This window comes from Megalobrama amblycephala, linkage group LG24, assembly GCF_018812025.1.
Source record: "Megalobrama amblycephala isolate DHTTF-2021 linkage group LG24, ASM1881202v1, whole genome shotgun sequence".
Classification (NCBI taxonomy): Eukaryota; Metazoa; Chordata; class Actinopteri; order Cypriniformes; family Xenocyprididae; genus Megalobrama; species Megalobrama amblycephala.
The window spans coordinates 19,457,658-19,477,197 of NC_063067.1; the positions used below are offsets into that span (position 1 = coordinate 19,457,658).

General features: G+C 38.3%; 1 protein-coding gene across 23 annotated transcripts in view; it reads left to right on the plus strand.

Moving 5' to 3' along the window:
• Nucleotides 1-9,300, plus strand: part of hspg2 (heparan sulfate proteoglycan 2) — a 125,058-nt gene extending 115,758 nt beyond the window's left edge. For 20 of the 23 annotated variants that reach the window (XM_048177355.1, XM_048177359.1, XM_048177356.1 and 17 more), the window contains 7 exons: nucleotides 2,277-2,352; nucleotides 2,563-2,641; nucleotides 3,816-3,863; nucleotides 4,947-5,017; nucleotides 5,255-5,338; nucleotides 5,429-5,532; nucleotides 7,448-9,300. In XM_048177355.1, the coding sequence (XP_048033312.1) occupies nucleotides 2,277-2,352; nucleotides 2,563-2,641; nucleotides 3,816-3,863; nucleotides 4,947-5,017; nucleotides 5,255-5,338; nucleotides 5,429-5,532; nucleotides 7,448-7,620 (635 nt within the window). In that variant the 3' untranslated portion in view covers nucleotides 7,621-9,300. The remainder of the gene's footprint in view (nucleotides 1-2,276; nucleotides 2,353-2,562; nucleotides 2,642-3,815; nucleotides 3,864-4,946; nucleotides 5,018-5,254; nucleotides 5,339-5,428; nucleotides 5,533-7,447) is intronic. The other 3 variants (XM_048177365.1, XM_048177378.1, XR_007182859.1) reach the window with 2 other exon arrangements.
• Nucleotides 9,301-19,540: the final 10,240 nt, after the last annotated feature.

The following is a 19,540-nucleotide window of genomic DNA, read 5'->3' on the forward strand; positions in this document are numbered from 1 at the left end:
AGATCGCTGAGAGACATTCTAAAAGAGAAAAAGTAAGAGGAAGGAGGAGGTGGCATAGTTCACGTGAATATGGAAGCAACATGGACTCTGGTGCGCACTTGTTCAAGAAGTAAAGTAACCTGCGCATGCATTTTAGCTGATTACAATGTATTTATTTAAATAAAACAGATGTGAGAGATGACAGTGTTGATGATTTACCTTGGATTCGAGCGAGAGTTAGCTTGCAGTGTTTTCGCGCGTTGCGAGTGCAATCAGAGAGGCAAGTGAATGGCAATCAGCTGTCTCCTTAAAATAGTCTGTTTGCAAGCAGCAGAAAGCCGTCTACGTGCGACACACATACAGTAAACCCAAGTGTTGTTTACTCTGCTGCACATAATAGCACCAAAAGCACAATTTATCGACCCATGTTCTGTTTCCTATCATGCGCCGTGCACGTTTGTGATGACGTAAGATGAACGCAAATGCACCAGGGTTTGGTAGAATCAAGTTTAGTGTGAAACCAGAACAACGCTGCTGGGGGGCATCGAGAACAGTCGCGCCCGGGTTCGGACCGCAGCCAGGGGCGTAGTGTGTGGGGGGATGGGGGGAGGTAACCCCCCCCCAATATTCAAATCTATCAATTACAACCCCCCCAATACAATACAACCATACCAACGTTCAACCCCCCCAAAGTTGAAACCAAATCTACGCTCTTGACCGTAGCAAACGATCCCAGTGTAATGCTGCGTTCACACCGAACGCGCCTGGGGCGTCTGAGGTGTCTGATTTACATGTTAAGTCAATGTAAACGCGCGTCTAGGTGTCCTGCGGCGCGAATCAAGCGTCTAGCGCGGAGCGAATCAAGCGTCTAGCGCGGCGCGAATCGGCCGTTGACGCGCGAATGGCGCGCCGCAAATTGAGCGTTCACGCGGCTGACGCGCGAATTGAGCGTCTGACGCCCAAACGTCCGAGTTGAAAAATCTGAACTTTGGAAAATAAATTCGCGCCGCGTTTGGAAAGTAAATTCGCGCCGCGTTAACCAATCAGGGACTGCGTTCACACCGAACGCGTCTGGGGCGTCAAATTCGCACCAGACGCGTCTAGTTGGACGCTTGAACATTTTGAACTCAGACGCGCGTAAAATTTGCTCAATTCGCGCGTCTAAACAAAGTGTGTTCAGACGCGAATTCGCGTCATGGGAGGGGCTTTCATCTCTTTCTGCACAGATCCTCTGAATAAACACATAATCTCGTCAGTTGGAAACCTGTAGCGGCAATTTAACTCGGTTATGCCGGCCGACTTTTGCTAGCAAGAAGGTGGGCTAGTATCAACGGCTAAAATCATGCAAAAAGTTTTACAACTAACCAGATTGTCCGATTTCTTCGCTTATTCTCTTCCAGGCAAGGTCCTTTTTATTCCTGTCTCGATAAAAATATAATGACACATCATAGAGCTCAGGTTGGCCACACACAGCGACATTTTTGTTCTGGTCTCCACCACTGATCACATCATAAACACGCTACTACCAAAGCAGAGTCCCTGATTGGTTAACGCGCCATGAATTTACGGCAAAGTTCAAATTTTTGAACTCGGGCGTTTGGGCGTCAGACGCTCAATTCGCACGTCAGCCGCGTGAACGCTCAATTCGCGCCACACCATTCGCGCGTGAACGCTCAATTCGCGCCACGCCATTCGCGCGTCAACGGCCGATTCGCGCCGCGCTAGACGCTTCGCACCGCAGGACACCTAGATGCGCGTTTACATTGACTTAACATGTAAATCAGATGCCTCAGACGCCTCAGACGTGTTCGGTGTGAACACAGCATAAGAAAAGCTTTCGAGTGCTAGAGAGACCTAAGTGGGAAGGCCTGAAAACGGATGCCGAGGTTGCGTTGTTTCTGCTATGTTTCACAGAACCAAGATATGCTGTTGATGTAATGTTAGCTATAGTGACAGAACAGTTTTGAGTGTCATTGTTTGTCTGGAGCTGGTGTGCTGCTGCCGACTAACAACCAACTCTTGCTTGTATGTATTTATGTGTACTGTATGCTCATTTTTGTTCTTGTTGTTCTTTTGTCATCTTTTTGTTCACGAAGCATTTTACTTTAGGTTCATTTCAAATATCAACAGTGTTTCTTTAGAAATCGCTTACTGCACCTTTAATGTAATCAGGGGTCAGTTCTGTTCATTGTCTGTTTATTCTGCTATTTGGTGAAGCTCCACAGGGTGGTAGTCAAACCCAGAAAATTGGCACCTCTTTGCAGTTTGAGATTTAGTTTTTGGTTTCTCTTTTGCAGATTCTCCCATTGAATATTCTGCATATTTCCATAATAATGGATATCTGGCCCTTCCAAAGCCCATGTTCCCACGAAGGTGAGGGCACTCCATATGTGAAACTATTTAGAACTGTGTTTAGCTTTAGCTGACTTAATTAGCCATTTAAATGAATGCTGTCAAGTTCAGCAGTTTTTATCATAGGAAACCTAAGTTTTGAACCTGGGTGTTTTTGTTTTCTAAAGATGAGTATTTTTGTTTTGTTTTATCAGTGCTGTCAAGCACTATTGACTGTTTGATTTGTTTCAGTGCTCCTGACTCTCCAGAGACCATTGAGTTAGAAATCAACACTGTGTCTAAAGACGGCCTCATCCTGTGGCAGGGAGTGGTATGTTTTGTACACATGAGCCCCCTACTGGATCTTACGACACATGCACTCAGGGTTCAAAATTAATAACGTTTACTGGCCAAATACTGTATATTTCTTAAATGGTTAGTTTTCCCTAAAAGTCGTTCTACGCCCGTAAGACCTTCGTTCATCTTCAGAACACAAATTAAGATATTTTTGATGAAATCCGACGGCTCAGTGAGGCCTCTATTGCCAGCAATGTCACCGAACCTCTCAGAACCTCCCAGAAAGGTACTCAAAACATATTTTAAAACAGTTCATGTGATTACAGTGGTTCAACCTTAATATTATAAAGTGACGCGAATACCTTTTGTGCGGCAAAAAAAACAAAATAACAACTTTTCAACAATATGTGATGGCTGATTTCAAAACTGCTTCAAAGCTTAACGAATCATTTGTTTCGAATCAGTTGTTTGGAGCGCCAAAGTCACATGATTTCAGCAGGTTGGCAGTTTGATACATGATCCGAATCTCTGATTCGAAACAAAAGATTTGTTAAGCTTCGAAGTAGTGTTTTGAAATCAGCCATCACTAGATATTGTTGAAAAGTTATTTTTGTTTTTTTTGGCCCACAAAAAGTATTCTCGTCACTTTATAATATTAAGAAAATGTCTTATTAAAAATGTCAAATTTTTAATATAAAAAATATAAAAAATGTCTTAATTTGTGAATTAAGATATTTAACAAAGGCCTTACAGGTGTGGAACGACATGAGGGTGAATAATAAATTACATTATTTTCATATGTATATTTATATATATATATATATATATATATATATATATATATATATATATATATATATATATATATATATATATATATATATATATAACTTTTATTATTTATTTATTTATTTATTTATATAATTTTTCAAAGCCACCCATTTTTAACATTAAATTTTGGACCCTGCATATAGGCTACTCACATTCTGATTGTGGATTATGGATGTTATCCAAAATCAGAATGTGATTATAGGCAGGATCCAAATGTAAAATGTTTTACATTTCATATTCAGCCTCATTTGACTAAACTGAGTAAAATGAGTTTGCTTGAAGCTGGTTTGGAATATGCTTTTGTCCCTCACCTCTAAAGCACATTTTAATGGCTGCACTGCATGTTTGCCTGGCTAACTCACCTTCATCCTTCTCAGGAGACTGCAGGCGCTCTAAACCTCCGTAAGAAGCATGCTAGTATAAAGGTATCCACTCCTCACAAGCAGTCAGACACACAAGTATGTCTGCATTAGTGTGGATGTATCATTATCTCAGGAAAAAAATGCAATATAGCTTTGACCTTTACTTCACGTGTTCAGCTATATTCAGACATTTAGACAACAGCCCTTATTATATTTACCTTTGATTTAGCTGATGCTTCTTCTCTTAAGTCACTTACAGTACAATAATTGCTGGCACAGTTGCTCAATGGCACGTTTATTCTAGAGATCTCAATATTTGTTTAATAACTAGGTTAATCACTGCCTGTCAACTGTGAATTATCTCAGGCATTATCAATGAGTCAAAAATGAAATTTTACTTCATTTATTGTCTGCATGTGTTATGTGTGATTTGATTTTTTTTTTCTTTATCACATAATTAGCCTTATGTTTGCATATTTATCACCTGCTTTTCCACCTGTTCAATAATTACACCTGTTTTACTGCAATAGTTTATCATGTTCATCTGGCACTTTTAACAAATAGGGTACAAAATAGGGCCTGAAGGTTGTTTCACCTTCAGAAATTGTTGACCGTTAACCTCAAACTGTGTGTTAATCAAAAACATTTTGTTTTTGATTAATTAAGATTAGTTATAGATTAAACTTTTCCTGCAATGAATTGAATTCCAGCAAATTGTTGTATATTTGAATCTAACTAGTAGGTGACTTTTCTTTAATGTCTTACAGTTCTCACAATATTAACAACAAACATGGAATTTGTTCCTTTAAAAAAGTTATTGGACACTTAAGTGTACCATATATGTGAAAAGTGCCATTAAAGTTATTCATTAATCCACCCTATTCCAGGATTTCCAAGCCTTGTGCACCATGTTATGGAAGTGACGACATTCGGAATTCTTAATTTTTGCTTTTTTTTTTGGTCATGCAGTCACTAATATTAAACATAAATGTAAATGTATTGGTAGCTGTAGTAATTCAGTTGCTGAAACAGAGATCCACACCTATGTGTTTCTGACATGCACCATTGTGTCATTTTGGCCTGTGGTTTACATCCGTATTCCAATGACTCAGAGAGACTGACTTTAATACTGAAAATACTTTCCAGGAACTGGGACATCAAGGAAAGGGGAAGGACTTCATAAGTCTTGGTTTACAAAATGGACATCTTGTGTTTAGGTGAGTAAATGAGAACATTTGCACACTAACAAACCACATGGGTTCATAGGTAGAGACTCTAATATGATGATGGCAGACAGTATAATGACCTGATGTTTGATCTTGTTAAAAAAAAAAAAACCCATAAGATCTCGACACTTTTGCTAATAGGGTTTTTAGCTGCTACAACTAAGGTTCAGATGCTTACTAGATGAATCCTATTTAGCTGGTCATAATGTGCTCTTGTTTCTGTGACAGTTACCAGCTGGGCAGTGGAGAGGCTCAGATTCTCTCCAGAGAGCCTGTCAATGATGGACAGTGGCACATGATCACTGCAGTTCGGTAATGGTCCTTACTGCTCCAAACCATTTTAGAAACCATAATAGGTTATAAGAAAGATAATTGTGAGTGTTCTTTACGTGTCTTGAACAGAACGGGTAAGCAGGGCTACCTCCAGATCGATGGAGGATCTGTCCAACGTGGACAATCACAAGGCAAAAGCATCATGGTGAACACCAAAGGCAACATATACTTGGGTAAGTATAATATAACTGTTGTATTATTTTCTTGTATGTATGTATGTATGTATGTATGTATATAAGAAATTATATAAAATTATAAATAAAACAGTACTTTAATTATTTATATAAATACAAATAATACAAAAAAACCCCAAATAAATAATTAATTTATATTTGGAAATTAATTCCATGTTTTCTTATAATATTACCAAGAGGCTAGACTGGGTAAACCCAGCCTGATCTGCCGGCGATTTGATTTCACCCAGCAACTCAGTCTGGAAACCCATACATTCATTTCTACTGCTTCTTTTACACTTTTGCGGGAACCAGTCACGGACTGGCTTATCCACCTTGCTCGCTATTGGCGGGTATAACACGATGACGATAGAGAAGCGACGGCAAGCGTGACCGTCAATCCAATTCCTTTTAACCTCTCGACGATGCTGAATGACTTCTTTAGTTTAGCAAACAAATCGCTCAAGTGGGTGTAAATACCACTCACTTTCATGTTTTTTTTGCACAACCTGCAAAAATCGCTCGATGCCATTGCTGCTTCTGCAAACCGCTGATCAATGCTACAAACCAATACAAACTAAACCTGTCTGGAGTTTTCGCGTCGCTCTGCAAAGTACATCATCCGGATCGTTGATCTGATTGGTTGAAGGACTATCCAATTGCGTGAATAATGCTCGTTGATCACGCCTCTTGTGCAGTAGAAAATACATACCGACTCCCCAGACCAATGTTCAATTTTAAATTGAGCTTGGTCTGGTGATAGCCAGACAACCAAGAGGCTGCATATATATTGAAAGTAGCAGAGGGCCTAACACAGATCCTTGTGGCACTCCATAATTTACTGATGTCATCTTAGATTTTTCCCTGTTTAAAAAGACAAAATGGCCATGGTCTGATCTAAATTACCTTAATTCCTGTCCGTGTATACCAGTGTAATTTTGTAGTCGGTCTAAGAGTATTTTATGATCTATAGTGTACAGCACTGAGATCAAGTAAAACTCGTATTGAGATACAGCCTTGGTCAGAGGCTAAAAGTAAGTCGTTTGTCATTTTAACGAGCGTTATTTCTGTGCTATGATGAGGCCTGAATCCTGACTGATATTGTTCATAGATATCTTTTTTTGCAGGTAACAAATTTTTCAGTAGTTTAGTGAGTTAATATTTTTGCAGATACTGTAATTAGTACTTTTATTCAGCAAGGATTCTGTACATTGATCGAAAGTGAAAGTAAAGACATTTATATGGTTACAAAAGATTTCCATTTCAAATAAATGCTGTTCTTTTGAACTTTCTGCTCATCAAAGAGTCCTGAAAAAAATACAGTATCCACAAAAATATTAAGCAGCAAAAACTTGTTTCAACATTGAAAATAATCATAAATGTTTCTTGAGCACCAAATCAGCAAATTAGAATGATTTCTGAAGGATCATGTGACACTGAAGACTGGAGTAATTATGCTGAAAATTCAGCTTTGCCATCACAGGAATAAATTACTTTTAAATTGTAATAATATTTCACAATATTACTGTTTTTTACTGTATTTTTATCAAATAAATGCAACCTTTGTGACTTTTGTGACCTTTGACACAATGTCAAAAAAGCTGTTTAATAGTTGAGACTTCCGCTAAACATACAGGAACATTTACAAATACTGTAGTTTCTCACCTATGTTATGACATTACAGAATGTGTCTGTATAATATTGACTTCCGTATGTATTCACACAACCATATACATTGTGTCTCAATTTTTATAATACTTTTGGGGCAACTTAGCACTTCTGTCTCTCCGATATGTGAAAACATGCCTTAAGTTCTGATGCCCCCTACAGATGACACATAGAAATGGCTTTTTCTTGTAAAAGAAAGTCATAAACATTTGAATTTGAAGTAAGATTGTTTGTATTTGGACTGTAGGTGGGGCTCCAGACATGAAAGCCTTGACCGGTGGGAAGTACTCCTCGGGTATCACGGGCTGCGTGAGGAACCTCTCGCTGATGAACGCTCGACCGGGAGAACAGCCGGCGCGACCTATCGACCTGCAGGTCCACGCAGAGGAGGGCATCAACGTGGAGCGCTGCTTAACATAGACGCAGTACTAACTACCAGAGACTACAGAAAAAGAACCCTCATCTACATTCACACTGAGAAGCTTGCAATTCTCAGATGCTTACTGGACAAACTACAGTCACACTTTAAGAAACACACACTGATACGTGTTTCTTGGTGCTTCACCGCTACCAAAAAAAAAAACACACACACATGAAAGGATTCTTTAAACCAAAAAAAAAAAAAGAGAAAGAAAAATTAATGATATTAACAAAAGTCTTCAATTTTTCCGTGTTTTATGCTCAATGAAGGACTTATTAACACAGAAGCTCAGTTTACATACTCCGAACAGTAGCTTTTTAGCCATGAGAAAAAAACGACAAAAGGTTTAAAAAAATAAACATGATGAGCCTTCTATGGTGGGTCAGATCCTATGGAATCGGAGATGTTTTTACAGCACTGAATTTTTATTTATAAGCATATTAATCTATATATATATATTATATTTGTGGGGGGGAAGCAAGCTAACAATAACCTGCTCATTTGTTTTCCTAGCAGTGATTCTAGGTTCTAATATTGCGTGTCTGAGTTTTAGTGCCCGAGCTGTGTTAATACTTGAAGACTCCGTTGCCTTCTTTTACTCTGTATTAGGGCCGGTGTGGGCGAGCATGCTTAGATACCACGAGGAACAGGTCTCTGTGAGGTCACAGCACAGAAGACATCAAGATGCATCTCAGGTGAAGATTGTTGCTAAAAAATACAAATTGGGAGATCGTATATATGGTGTAGACTGTATATATTTGACTGATATACCTTCCATGTCTGTTAACATTATGTCTGGTTAATAAAAAACAAACAAACATATGGTGCTAAATTCAGACATAACAAAGGCAACAAAACAACCACCGTTTCAGTATCATGTTACATTTACTTCTATGGATGGGTCTCGTTTGTTGTAAGTAATAAAAGCCACAGCTTTATAATAAAATAAAACACTGTTTACTGATTACAATCCCTCAAGCCAAAGTATTGAGACTGAAGTTAATTTTAGTAAATTCTAGATTAAAGCTGGATGTGATATCTGTAAATAGTGATTTTTTTTTATTTTTTTTTTAAATAACAGGACTAGGATTATTAAAATTCATGTTGTGGATCTCAAAATGTTACAGAAAATCACATTGCAGAAGTTGTTTAAATGTGGGTTTTTTTTGTCTTATATATTTCTCACAGTTTTTCTGTTAACAACCTCACTAACGTATTATTTTGCATGATAGATTTGTTTATTGAGGTGTCTTCTGCCATTGCATTCATATTATGTATGAGTCTTATACAATGTGCGTTGAACAAAGGAGGAAATGTGTGTCATCTTCCAGATCCTCCGGAGGGTTAATGGAGAACTGCTACATCTACGGCATACCGCCAGGTTCATTATCTCAATCAAGCGTACAGGAAGTGCTCTCATTGCATAGTGAAAATGAGCAGGTCTGAAATGAAGAACAGAGAAGTGACAGGTAGAATTACTGCCTAATGAAGCCCCACTTTTATTAGTGCTGTGACTTCTAATGAGCATGCTCGCCCACATGGGCCAGACGGGGTCAAAGGTCACCTTGGCCCTGGGTGTCCTTTTCACCCTTTTATATGATTAAGGCTTGTTTGTTGATTTTCTTTAAACAAAAAAAGAGCATTATTGCTTAATTAAAGTTGCTTCACTTTTATTATTATTATTTGATTCTGTCTTTTGTTATCACTGATTTCCCAGCCTTAAATGGCTTTAAAGCATGTTCACGCAAGCTGGTGGTTTTTCTTTTACTAATTCGTAATGTGTAGTATGCCTACTGCACCACTCAATCTGTGCTTTGTGTTTGAATTTTGATATTGAGATCCCATAGGACATCAAGATTGCAGAGGAATCCAGGTCTGTCTTGGTAGGGGGTATATAATAATTGCCCCCAAAATACTTGACTTTGTGAGTTTAGTGTTTGGCAGGCTGGACCCAGTAGCCTCTTTAAAAAAGTGGCTTTTCACCCTCTTGACTGTAGGATTTTTCTTGAAAGATGAGTAAAAAAATTCTAATGTAAACATCTCTCTGATGTTATTTACTGAGGTTCATTGTTCTCACTGTTTCTTACTAACGTAATGCATTAAATAAAACCTGCACACTCACACTACACAAATGCCCCTGACTTAAAATGTCCCTATTAAGCTCATTTACAGGCTCATAATTTTGTTCAAGGGGCCTACATGTTTACATGATTTAATGTTAAAAAAAGTATAATTTACATTGTTGAAGCACCTGTTTTAAGTCTGAATGTTCTGTTTTAGTTTCGGTTTATTTAAAACCTTACATCCGAAAAGTGCAGTCTGCCATGATTGGTCAGCTGACCCCAGTCTGTTGTGATTGGTCTACTGCTTAGATCGCATGTTGGAAATGTAACGCCTCTTACCATAACATCTCGTTCTGCGTTCCACTCCAAATTTTAATGTTCTTCACTCGCTAACTTTGTCTTTGCTCACGAGTGCCCACTACTGGTGGAACTCGTGCATAAGGTTTAAATGAAACGCACGCACTAAGGAAGCCCTTGATCACTTGGAATTCACTATGGAGATGATTTATTATTTAAACCCCTTTTGTACTCATGAGTTTGTTTTATGCACCATTCTTATATGCTTATAAGTTGAAAATAAAATTACACAAATGAAACAAAATATCAAGTATAAACTTTGACTGTGAACATAAGGTAGCTACAAGTATTATCAGGGTATCCGCGGGGCATTGAAAAGCATTAAAAGTCATTAAATGGATTTTGTGAAAATCAAGGCCTTGAATGGCATTGAAAAGCATTAAATTTCATTTATACAGGCATTACATTTTTTAGATAGTTTTGAAAAAAAACTACCAGTTTATTTTGAATAAAGCCTAAATAATTAATGATTTGCTGTTGCAAAATATGTACATTGGTGTGATACGCACACGGAACCAGTTTGGTAATTGCCTCCGGCCGGTGCGAAATTGCCATAACGCCGGTTTAGACAGCGGCGGGCTGGGAACTGTAGACAGAAGGCTGCATCAGTGTTGCCAACTTAGCGACTTTTCAGGCCCCTTTTGCGACTTTTTTTCCTAAGAAAGCGTGTTGTGACAAATACAGCGACTTGTTAACCTGATCTAGCGTCCGAGACCCCCTGGTACAACCGCACGAGCACGAGATTGCTTTTCTGCCGCAGGCGCAGGAATTCGTTCCGCCTTTCTGGTTCAGCATTGAGGATGTGCGCTCAGTCAGAGAACAAATAAAATAGATAGGCCTACTATTGCTTCTAACCTGAGTGATCATTTTACGTGTACATATAGCTAAAATCACTGCAAATGTCTATTTTATGTGTATGGTGATTTTGTCAGACAACATCTCGATTAGGCTATAAATCAGGATTTTAGTGCTGGTTTAACACGTCAGGGCTCGAACTTTACTCTCCCGACCGGACAAGGACCTTATTAAAAAGTCAATACCAAAAAAACAAACAAACAAACAAACAAAACAAACTTGGTAATCACCAAAACGGGAGTATGAAATATTTTATTTCATTTAGTGTTAGTGGCGATCCATAGTGGATAATAATAGGCTGTATAATGTACTGACGATAACAGTGTTGCGCTGTTGAGGCTCGCGCAGCATCTCGAGGAGAAATGGAAACATGAGCAAAGCACACAAAAAGAAACTTGGTTAAACATACTGCAGTAAAAATTCAAAATGTGGAGTTTACTGGTAAGTAATATCACACGACCTGTTTTGCTAAATAGGCTACCATCACGATTAAAAATGTGACACTGATTTCATACAACAGTTCAGTTAACAAATAATTAATATTAAGCCACTTACATTTTAGAAGGAACATTGACTGTTTTTGTTCTATTTTAGCACCAAAAATCGTTTCAAACAAAGTTCACAGCAGTACTACCAAAGCGCAACTCTCAGCCTTGTTTTCATTACTGATTCAGCGTTTTGAACGAATCGGTTGAGTCAAAGATTAAATGACCCATTCATTCTTGAATGAATCAGCCATTGGAATGAATCATTTGAATGAATGAATCAGTGACACTCACTTATTAAGATGGTTACTTGACGCCACCTAGTGGTGGTTTAGTTTCATTTTTAAAATATAATTTCCCCTCTAACATTTCTTATTTGTATTTTCAAAAAATATTTTAAAAAATTCCATAACATTATTTAATGCAGTTGTAATCAATCAAAAATATGCAGATTTACATACGTCAAAGCTGCAATATTCTGAAAGGATATTGCTTCAGAACAAATTTGTTTCTACCAAAAACAAAAAAAAAAATTCCGGACAAACTACTGTTTTGCTCGTACAAGACAAAATATATAGATGAAACAATTTTATTGGGAGTTTGGCTTAAAATATATTAAGTGAGCAAAAGTGTAGCAGCAGAGAAGCAAACAAATGTAAAGGGCTGACACTTGGCAGAATGCGAATGCAACAATGACATGATGAAGTTTCTAATTGCCGTATGTCGTCATCTATCGACATTTAGCGGCATATATATATGGCATTAAAAAAATAAAAAATTGCCATTAAAAAGGCATTAAAAAGCATTAAATTAGATTTGATGAAACCTGTAGAAACCCTGATTATGCGATTGAATCTCAACATAATATACACTAATTATGCGATTAATTCTCAAAATAATTAATATATAATACACTTCAGTTAAGCGTGATGATCTGTGATGTCACAATCAAGTTGAATTGTGGGATATAGAGCTGCTTGAAGTGTACATCAGAGTAGACTCGCTCCCTCGGTCAAAATCGAGGGAACGAGGGTCTGTCAATAGGGCTTTAAACTATACCAGACAAGGAATAAGGGTCTTATCTAGTGAAGCGATCGGTCATTTTCTAAAAAAATACAACTGTATATGCTTTATAAACACAAAATATCGCCTTGCACGTGCTTCCGTTTTCCGCATTCTTCAAAACGCTTGCGCTGTATGTCCTATGCCTTCCCTATTCTACTTACGGAAAAAAAACAAAACTGGCGCCGCGTTTGTTCCGTAAGTAAAATAGGAAACACGTAGGACATACAGCGCAAGCGTTTTGAAGAATGCGGAAAGCGGAAGTACATGCAAGGTGATATTTTGTGTTTATAAAGCATATACAGTTTTTTTTTTTTTTTTTTTCGAAAATGGCCCATCGTTATGCTAGATAAGACCATTATTCCTCGTCTGATATTGTTCAAAGCCCTTTGAAGCTGCACTGAAACTGTAATTTTGACCTTCAACCATTTGGAGGCCATTAAGTCCACTATAAGGATAATAATCCTGGAATGTTTTCATCAAAAACCTTAATTTCTTTTCGACTGACGAAAGAAAGACATGAACATCTTGGATGACATGGGGGTGAGTAACAGGAAAATTTTATTTAAAAGTGGACTAATCCTTTAATGAAGTGGAACGCACTTAAAAATGGCGGCAGGGATTCCCCCGACCGAGGGGAAGTGCTTAGGGAAGTTTGCGAGTGCGTGTCTAAAATTCAAGTGAAACGCAGCCTCAGTCTTGGATGCTTCTCAATACTCAAAGCCTCCTCCAGCTTGTGACCCGGAAACCGATCGAACTCAGTTTGAAGGACATCTCTATTCTCTAATTGCACCGAGAGAAACGCTGTGTCTGAAATCGCCCCCTATACCATTAAATAGGGCATTACTTAAAGGGGACAGCCATTTGTAGTGGTGTCCGAAACCATAGTGGACGATACAGAGTGCACTCATTCAATCCCACAATGCAACATAATAACGAGTGTACAACCAATGTACACCAAACTTTTTATAAACTTAACGGCTAGAGAATACCCATAATGCAATGTGAGAGTCGTGTTGCGCTCAGATGAATTCCCGCATCTGACAAGGGAAGCTACAGAAAAAAATAAGCAAATAGGTCTGGACAGCTGGACCCAGGCAAAGAAACATGTTTTGCAGTTATCATTTTATGTCAAAATGTTGGATTTTGGGGTTAAATCATACCCTATATATTGTATTGTTATATATTGTGTTGACAACTCATCAATTAAATATTCACCATCTTATATTCTGCATAATTGGGTGTTTTTAAATAAAGACTGACAAAAACTATACAAGTTTTAGGGCTGGACGATATGACGATATATATAACATTGATAGCCTATAAGTGATCACTCCGATTTAAACCTACCTATATTGTAGTTATATAAAATACCCTATAGAGGGTATGCATTGACGTCACTTTCCCGCCGGAACACGCTCCGTCTGGACTGAGTGGCAAAAGTCAAGTCAAGTCAAATTTATTTATATAGCGCTTTTACAATTGGTAATTGTTTCAAAGCAGCTTTACATATTAGAAGCACAGAAAAAAGGGAAGTGGTTAAAAATAAGCTGTACAAACAAGCGTGGTAATATGTAACATATACAAGATGGTGCTACATTAAGCCAATGTCGGCTGACTCCCAGGGGTGGAAAAAACCCCCTAGGAGAAAAACCCAGCGTGCTAACACTGGGAAAAAAGTCCTAGGAGGGAAAAAACCCCTTGGAAGATATATATAATATATGTAAATGGATATGGAGATCAAAATCTGAATTATACATTTTTATTATAGAGATTAAAAATAGATTATATATAAATATATGTAAGCGGATACGGGGATTAAAAATCTGAATTATAGATGCAGCCAGAACTGGATCTGTAGGCCCATTGTCTCCTGGGCTACGTTGTAGTCAGGTCCAGACACAGGTTCTCCATCTGATCTGGATACGGCCTGGATCCAGCACCCGGCAAACCTCAGGATAAGCAGAGAGACAGATATTAGCGTAGATGCCATTCTTATTCTGATGTACAGGTATATCTAGTGTTATAGGAAATGTTCTCGGTTCCGGCCGACCTAATTATTGCAGCGTAACAATCCTTTAACGGATTTGAAAAATGTTAATGTATTGATAATGTGTTATGTGTATGCAAGAGCAAAGAGATGTGTTTTTAGTCTAGATTTAAACTGACAGAGTGTGTCTGCTTCCCGAACAATGCTAGGAAGATTGTTCCAGAGTTTAGGTGCTAAATAGGAAAAGGATCTGCCGCCTTCAGTTGATTTTGATATTCTGGGTATTATCAACTGGCCTGAATTCTGAGATCGCAATAAACGTGAAGGACTATAATGCATTAAGAGCTCACTTAGGTACTGGGGAGCTAAACCATTTAGAGCTTTATAAGTAAGTAGCAAGATTTTAAAATCTATACGATGTTTAATAGGGAGCCAATGTAATGTTGACAGAACTGGACTAATATGGTCATACTTTCTGGTTCTAGTAAGAACTCTAGCTGCCGCATTTTGGACCAACTGTAGTCTGTTTAAAAGCCGAGCAGAACAACCACCCAGTAGAGCGTTACAATAATCTAGTCTTGAGGTCATGAATGCATGAACCAACTGTTCCGCATTTGTCATTGAGAGCATATGTCGTAATTTAGATATATTTTTTAGATGGAAGAAGGCGGTTTTACAGATACTAGAAACATGACTTTCAAATGAAAGATTGGTATCGAAGAGCACACCCAGGTTCCTAACTGAGGACGAAGGTTTAATGGAGCACCCGTCAAGTGTTAGGGAGTATTCAAGGTTTTTTCGTGAGGAAGTTTTTGGTCCAAAGATTAGGATATCAGTTTTTTCTGAATTTAATAATAAGAAATTTCTTGTCATCCAGTTTTTAATGTCAGCTATGCATTCTGTTAGTTTTGTGAATTTGTAGGTTTCGTCAGGGCGCGAGGAAATATAGAGCTGAGTATCATCAGCGTAGCAGTGAAAACTAACACCATGCTTCCTAATTATCTCTCCTAAGGGCAGCATGTACAGAGTGAAAAGCAACGGTCCTAGTACTGAGCCTTGTGGTACTCCATATTGAACTTGTGAGCGATACGACATCTCTTCATTAACTACTACAGACTGATAACGGTCAGATAAGTACGATTTGAACCATGCCAAAGCAATTCCACTAATGCCAATATAGTTTTCAAGTCTTTTTAAAAGAATGTTGTGATCGATAGTGTCAAAAGCAGCACTGAGATCTAATAACACTAATAGAGAAATACAGCCACGATCGGATGATAAGAGTAGATCATTTGTAACTCTAACGAGAGCAGTCTCAGTACTATGGTATGGTCTAAATCCTGACTGGAAATCCTCACAGATTCCATTTCTTTCTAAAAAGGAGCACAGTTGTGTTGAAACTGCCTTTTCTAGTATCTTTGACAGAAAAGGTAGATTCGAGATTGGCCTGTAATTTACTAAATCTCTCGGATCTAGTTGAGGTTTTTTAATAAGAGGTTTAATAATAGCCTGCTTAAAGGTTTTTGGCACGTATCCTAGTGTTAAGGATGAATTAATTATATCAAGAAGTGGACCTACGACCTCTGGAAGCATTTCTTTCAGTAGTTTAGTCGGCATTGGGTCTAACATACATGTCGTTGATTTTGATGATTTGATAAGTTTAGATAATTCTTCCTCTCCTATAGCGGCGAATGATTCTAGTTTTACCTCAGGGACACTACAGTGCACTGTCTGAAGCGAAACTGTGGACGGTTGCATGTTTTTAATTTTCTCTCTAATATTATCAATCTTGCAAGTAAAGAAGTTCATAAAGTCATTACTGCTGTGCTCTATGGAAACGTCAGCAGTTGAATCTCTGTTTCTAGTTAATTTAGCCACTGTGTCAAATAAATACCTAGGATTATGTTTGTTTTCTATTAAGAGATTTGAAAAATAAGTAGATCTAGCATTTCTTATAGCCGTTCTGTACTCAATCATTTTTTCTTTCCACGAAAGGCGAAAAACTTCTAGTTTTGTTTTCTTCCAACTACGTTCAGTTTTTCTAACAGCTCGTTTTAGAGCCCGAGTGTGCTCATCATACCACGGCGTTGGATTAGTTTCCTTAATCTTCTTTAGACGTAAAGGAGCGACTGCATCTAATGTGCTGGAAAAGAGAGAGCCAATAGTTTCTGTTGCAGCATCGAGTTCTTCTAAGTTGTCAGGTATACTAAGGCGATGAAACTGCTCGGGGAGATTATTTATAAAGCAATCTTTAGTGGTAGACGTGATGGTTCTACAATATTTATGGCTGGGTGGTGGTTTTGTAGCCTTGGCTAATTGTATTATACACGAGACTAAATAATGATCTGATATATCATCGCTCTGCTGTAGAATTTCAACAGCATCAATATCAATTCCATGCGACAGTATTAGATCTAAGGTATGATTACGACAATGAGTGGGTCCTGACACGTGTTGTCTAACTCCAATAGAGTTTAAAATGTCTGCAAATGCCAATCCAAATGCGTCTTTATTATTATCTACATGGATATTAAAATCACCAACAACAAGGACTTTATCCGCAGCCAGTACTAACTCTGATAGAAAATCAGCAAATTCTTTGATAAAGTCAGTATGGTGTCCTGGTGGCCTGTATACAGTAGCCAGCACAAATGTCAACTTACATAATGTTACATAAAGCACCATCACTTCAAAGGAGTTATATTTGAAATTCTTTTGAATGATTCTGAATATATTACTATAAATTACAGCAACACCTCCCCCTTTGCCTTTCTGTCGAGGATTGTGTCGATAATCATAACCTTGAGGACTAGATTCATTTAAAGTAATGTAATCGTCTGGTTTTAGCCAGGTTTCTGTCAAACACAGCAAGTCTAGTTTATTGTCTGTGATAATTTCATTTACAATAAGTGCTTTTGAAGAAATAGATCTAATATTCAGTAACCCAAGCTTTATCATTTGTTTATCTGATTTATCTGTGATTTTCATTTTTTGAACATCAATTAAATTTTTACCCTTAAAAGGTTTCGGAAGTTTTTTGTATTTACTAGTTCGAGGTACAGACACAGTCTCTATGTGATAATATCTAGGTGAAAGAGTTTCTATGTGCTGTGAATTATCTGAGTTCTGTGACGTGAGGCGGCTAGCAGACGGTCGGTTTAGCCAGTTTGTCTGCGTCCTGATCTGGGCCCTGGTTTGTCATGTTTCAGCTCTAAGACTATTTGCCAAATTTCTAGAGAGAAGAGCAGCACCATCCCGGGAGGGATGAATACCATCTCTTTTCAACAGATCAGGTCTGCCCCAAAAGCTTTTCCAATTGTCTATGAAACCTATATTATTCTGCGGACACCACTTAGACAGCCAGCCATTGAGTGATGATAACCTGCTAACTATCTCATCACTCCGACGAACAGGAAGAGGGCCAGAACAAATTACTTCTGCTGACATTGAATTTGCGAGTTCACACACCTCTTTAATGTTAATTTTAGTGATCTCCGACTGGCGAAGTCGAACATCATTTGTGCCGACGTGGATAATGATTTTAGAATATTTACGTTTAGCATTAGCCAGCACTTTTAAATTTGCTTTGATGTCTCTGGCCCCCGGCAAACATGTGACTATGGTGGCTGGTGTCTCTATTTTCACGTTCCGTGTAATAGAATCGCCAATAACTAGGGCACTTTCAACAGGATTCTCAGTGGGTGCGTCACTGAGTGGGGAGAACCTGTTTGATGTTTTAATCGGAACGGAAGAGTGGTGTTTGTTCTTGCCATTATGCCGCCTCACAGTCACCCAGTTAGCCTGCTGCATGGCTTCTACAACCGGAACCGAATGTGCAGTGTTTACTAGGCTAGTCGCATCCAAAGCAGTATCTAAGGCCCTTTCATTCTCACTATCCTCAATTAAAGTTTGGATGCGTGTCTCTAATTCTGAGATTCTCTCTGTCAGCCTGACAATATCCCTGCATTTATCACATGTGTAAGGCTCACTGCTGACAGAAAGAGCTAAGCTGTACATGTTGCATTTAATACACATGATAATCGTCGGACATGACTGACCGTGTGTTTGATGAACGCCGTCCGAAAAACTGCAACGCACACGGGACTCGCTGGCTGGATGTCTCGGTCGCTTGCCGGTGCCTGGGGCAAGAGTGATGTGCGGGACGCTGTACCTCGCGGTGGATCGATGAATGCCGGGCAGCAACGTCTCCACAGCTTCCCGATCTGGCGAGGACAGATCAGAATAACATACATCTGATAAATCCGCCATTAAATCGACAAGGAAGGTTGGTTTAGAGGAAAAAAGAAAGTAGACGGTAGCTAGCAGGCTATGGCTAACACTAGGTGATTAACGTTACGCTGGTGGATTGCTAGTAATAAATCGTTCCGTTTAGTAATACTATGCAATAGGTTAAGTAATCTAGTGAAAAATAAGAAAGTTATATTATGTGAATAGGAATAAAGAGAAGGATTTAGGATAAACTCCACGAAGCTCCGAGCGTAGGTCAGACAGCAGGCAAAAGAACCTGCCTGACGTAAAACTAACGAATTACACTAAAGGTTGGAATTGAATGTGTTCCTTACAACTTGTCAAATAAACCTAATCCATGGATATTGACATGCAGCCAGGAGTCGTGTTTCCTGACATTTATATGTGCCTGATTTCGACGGCGGGGAAATACATAAAGCAAATCTGCCTGCGAATATTTGATATAACTACAATATAGGTAGGTTTAAATCCGCGTAATCACTTATATTAATGTTATATCGTCATATTGTCCAGCCCTAAAACATATATAGTTTTATAGTATAGTTTTTGTCAGTGTTGTTTATTTAAAAACACCCAATTATGCAGAATATAAGATGGAAAATATTTAATTGATGAGTTGTCAACATAATATAATATATACGGTATGATTTTACCTCAAAATCCAACAATTTGACACAAAATGATAACTGCAAATCTATGTTTGCCTGCAGTCCAGCTGTTTCTGTGAATTGCAGTGATCCATTTGCTTTTTTTCTGTAGCTTCAGCACTCTTAAAATATATACCTCAGATTTTGTGTCAAAGCTATTTGTACAGTCCACAAAGCTCTTTTCCGTTTTG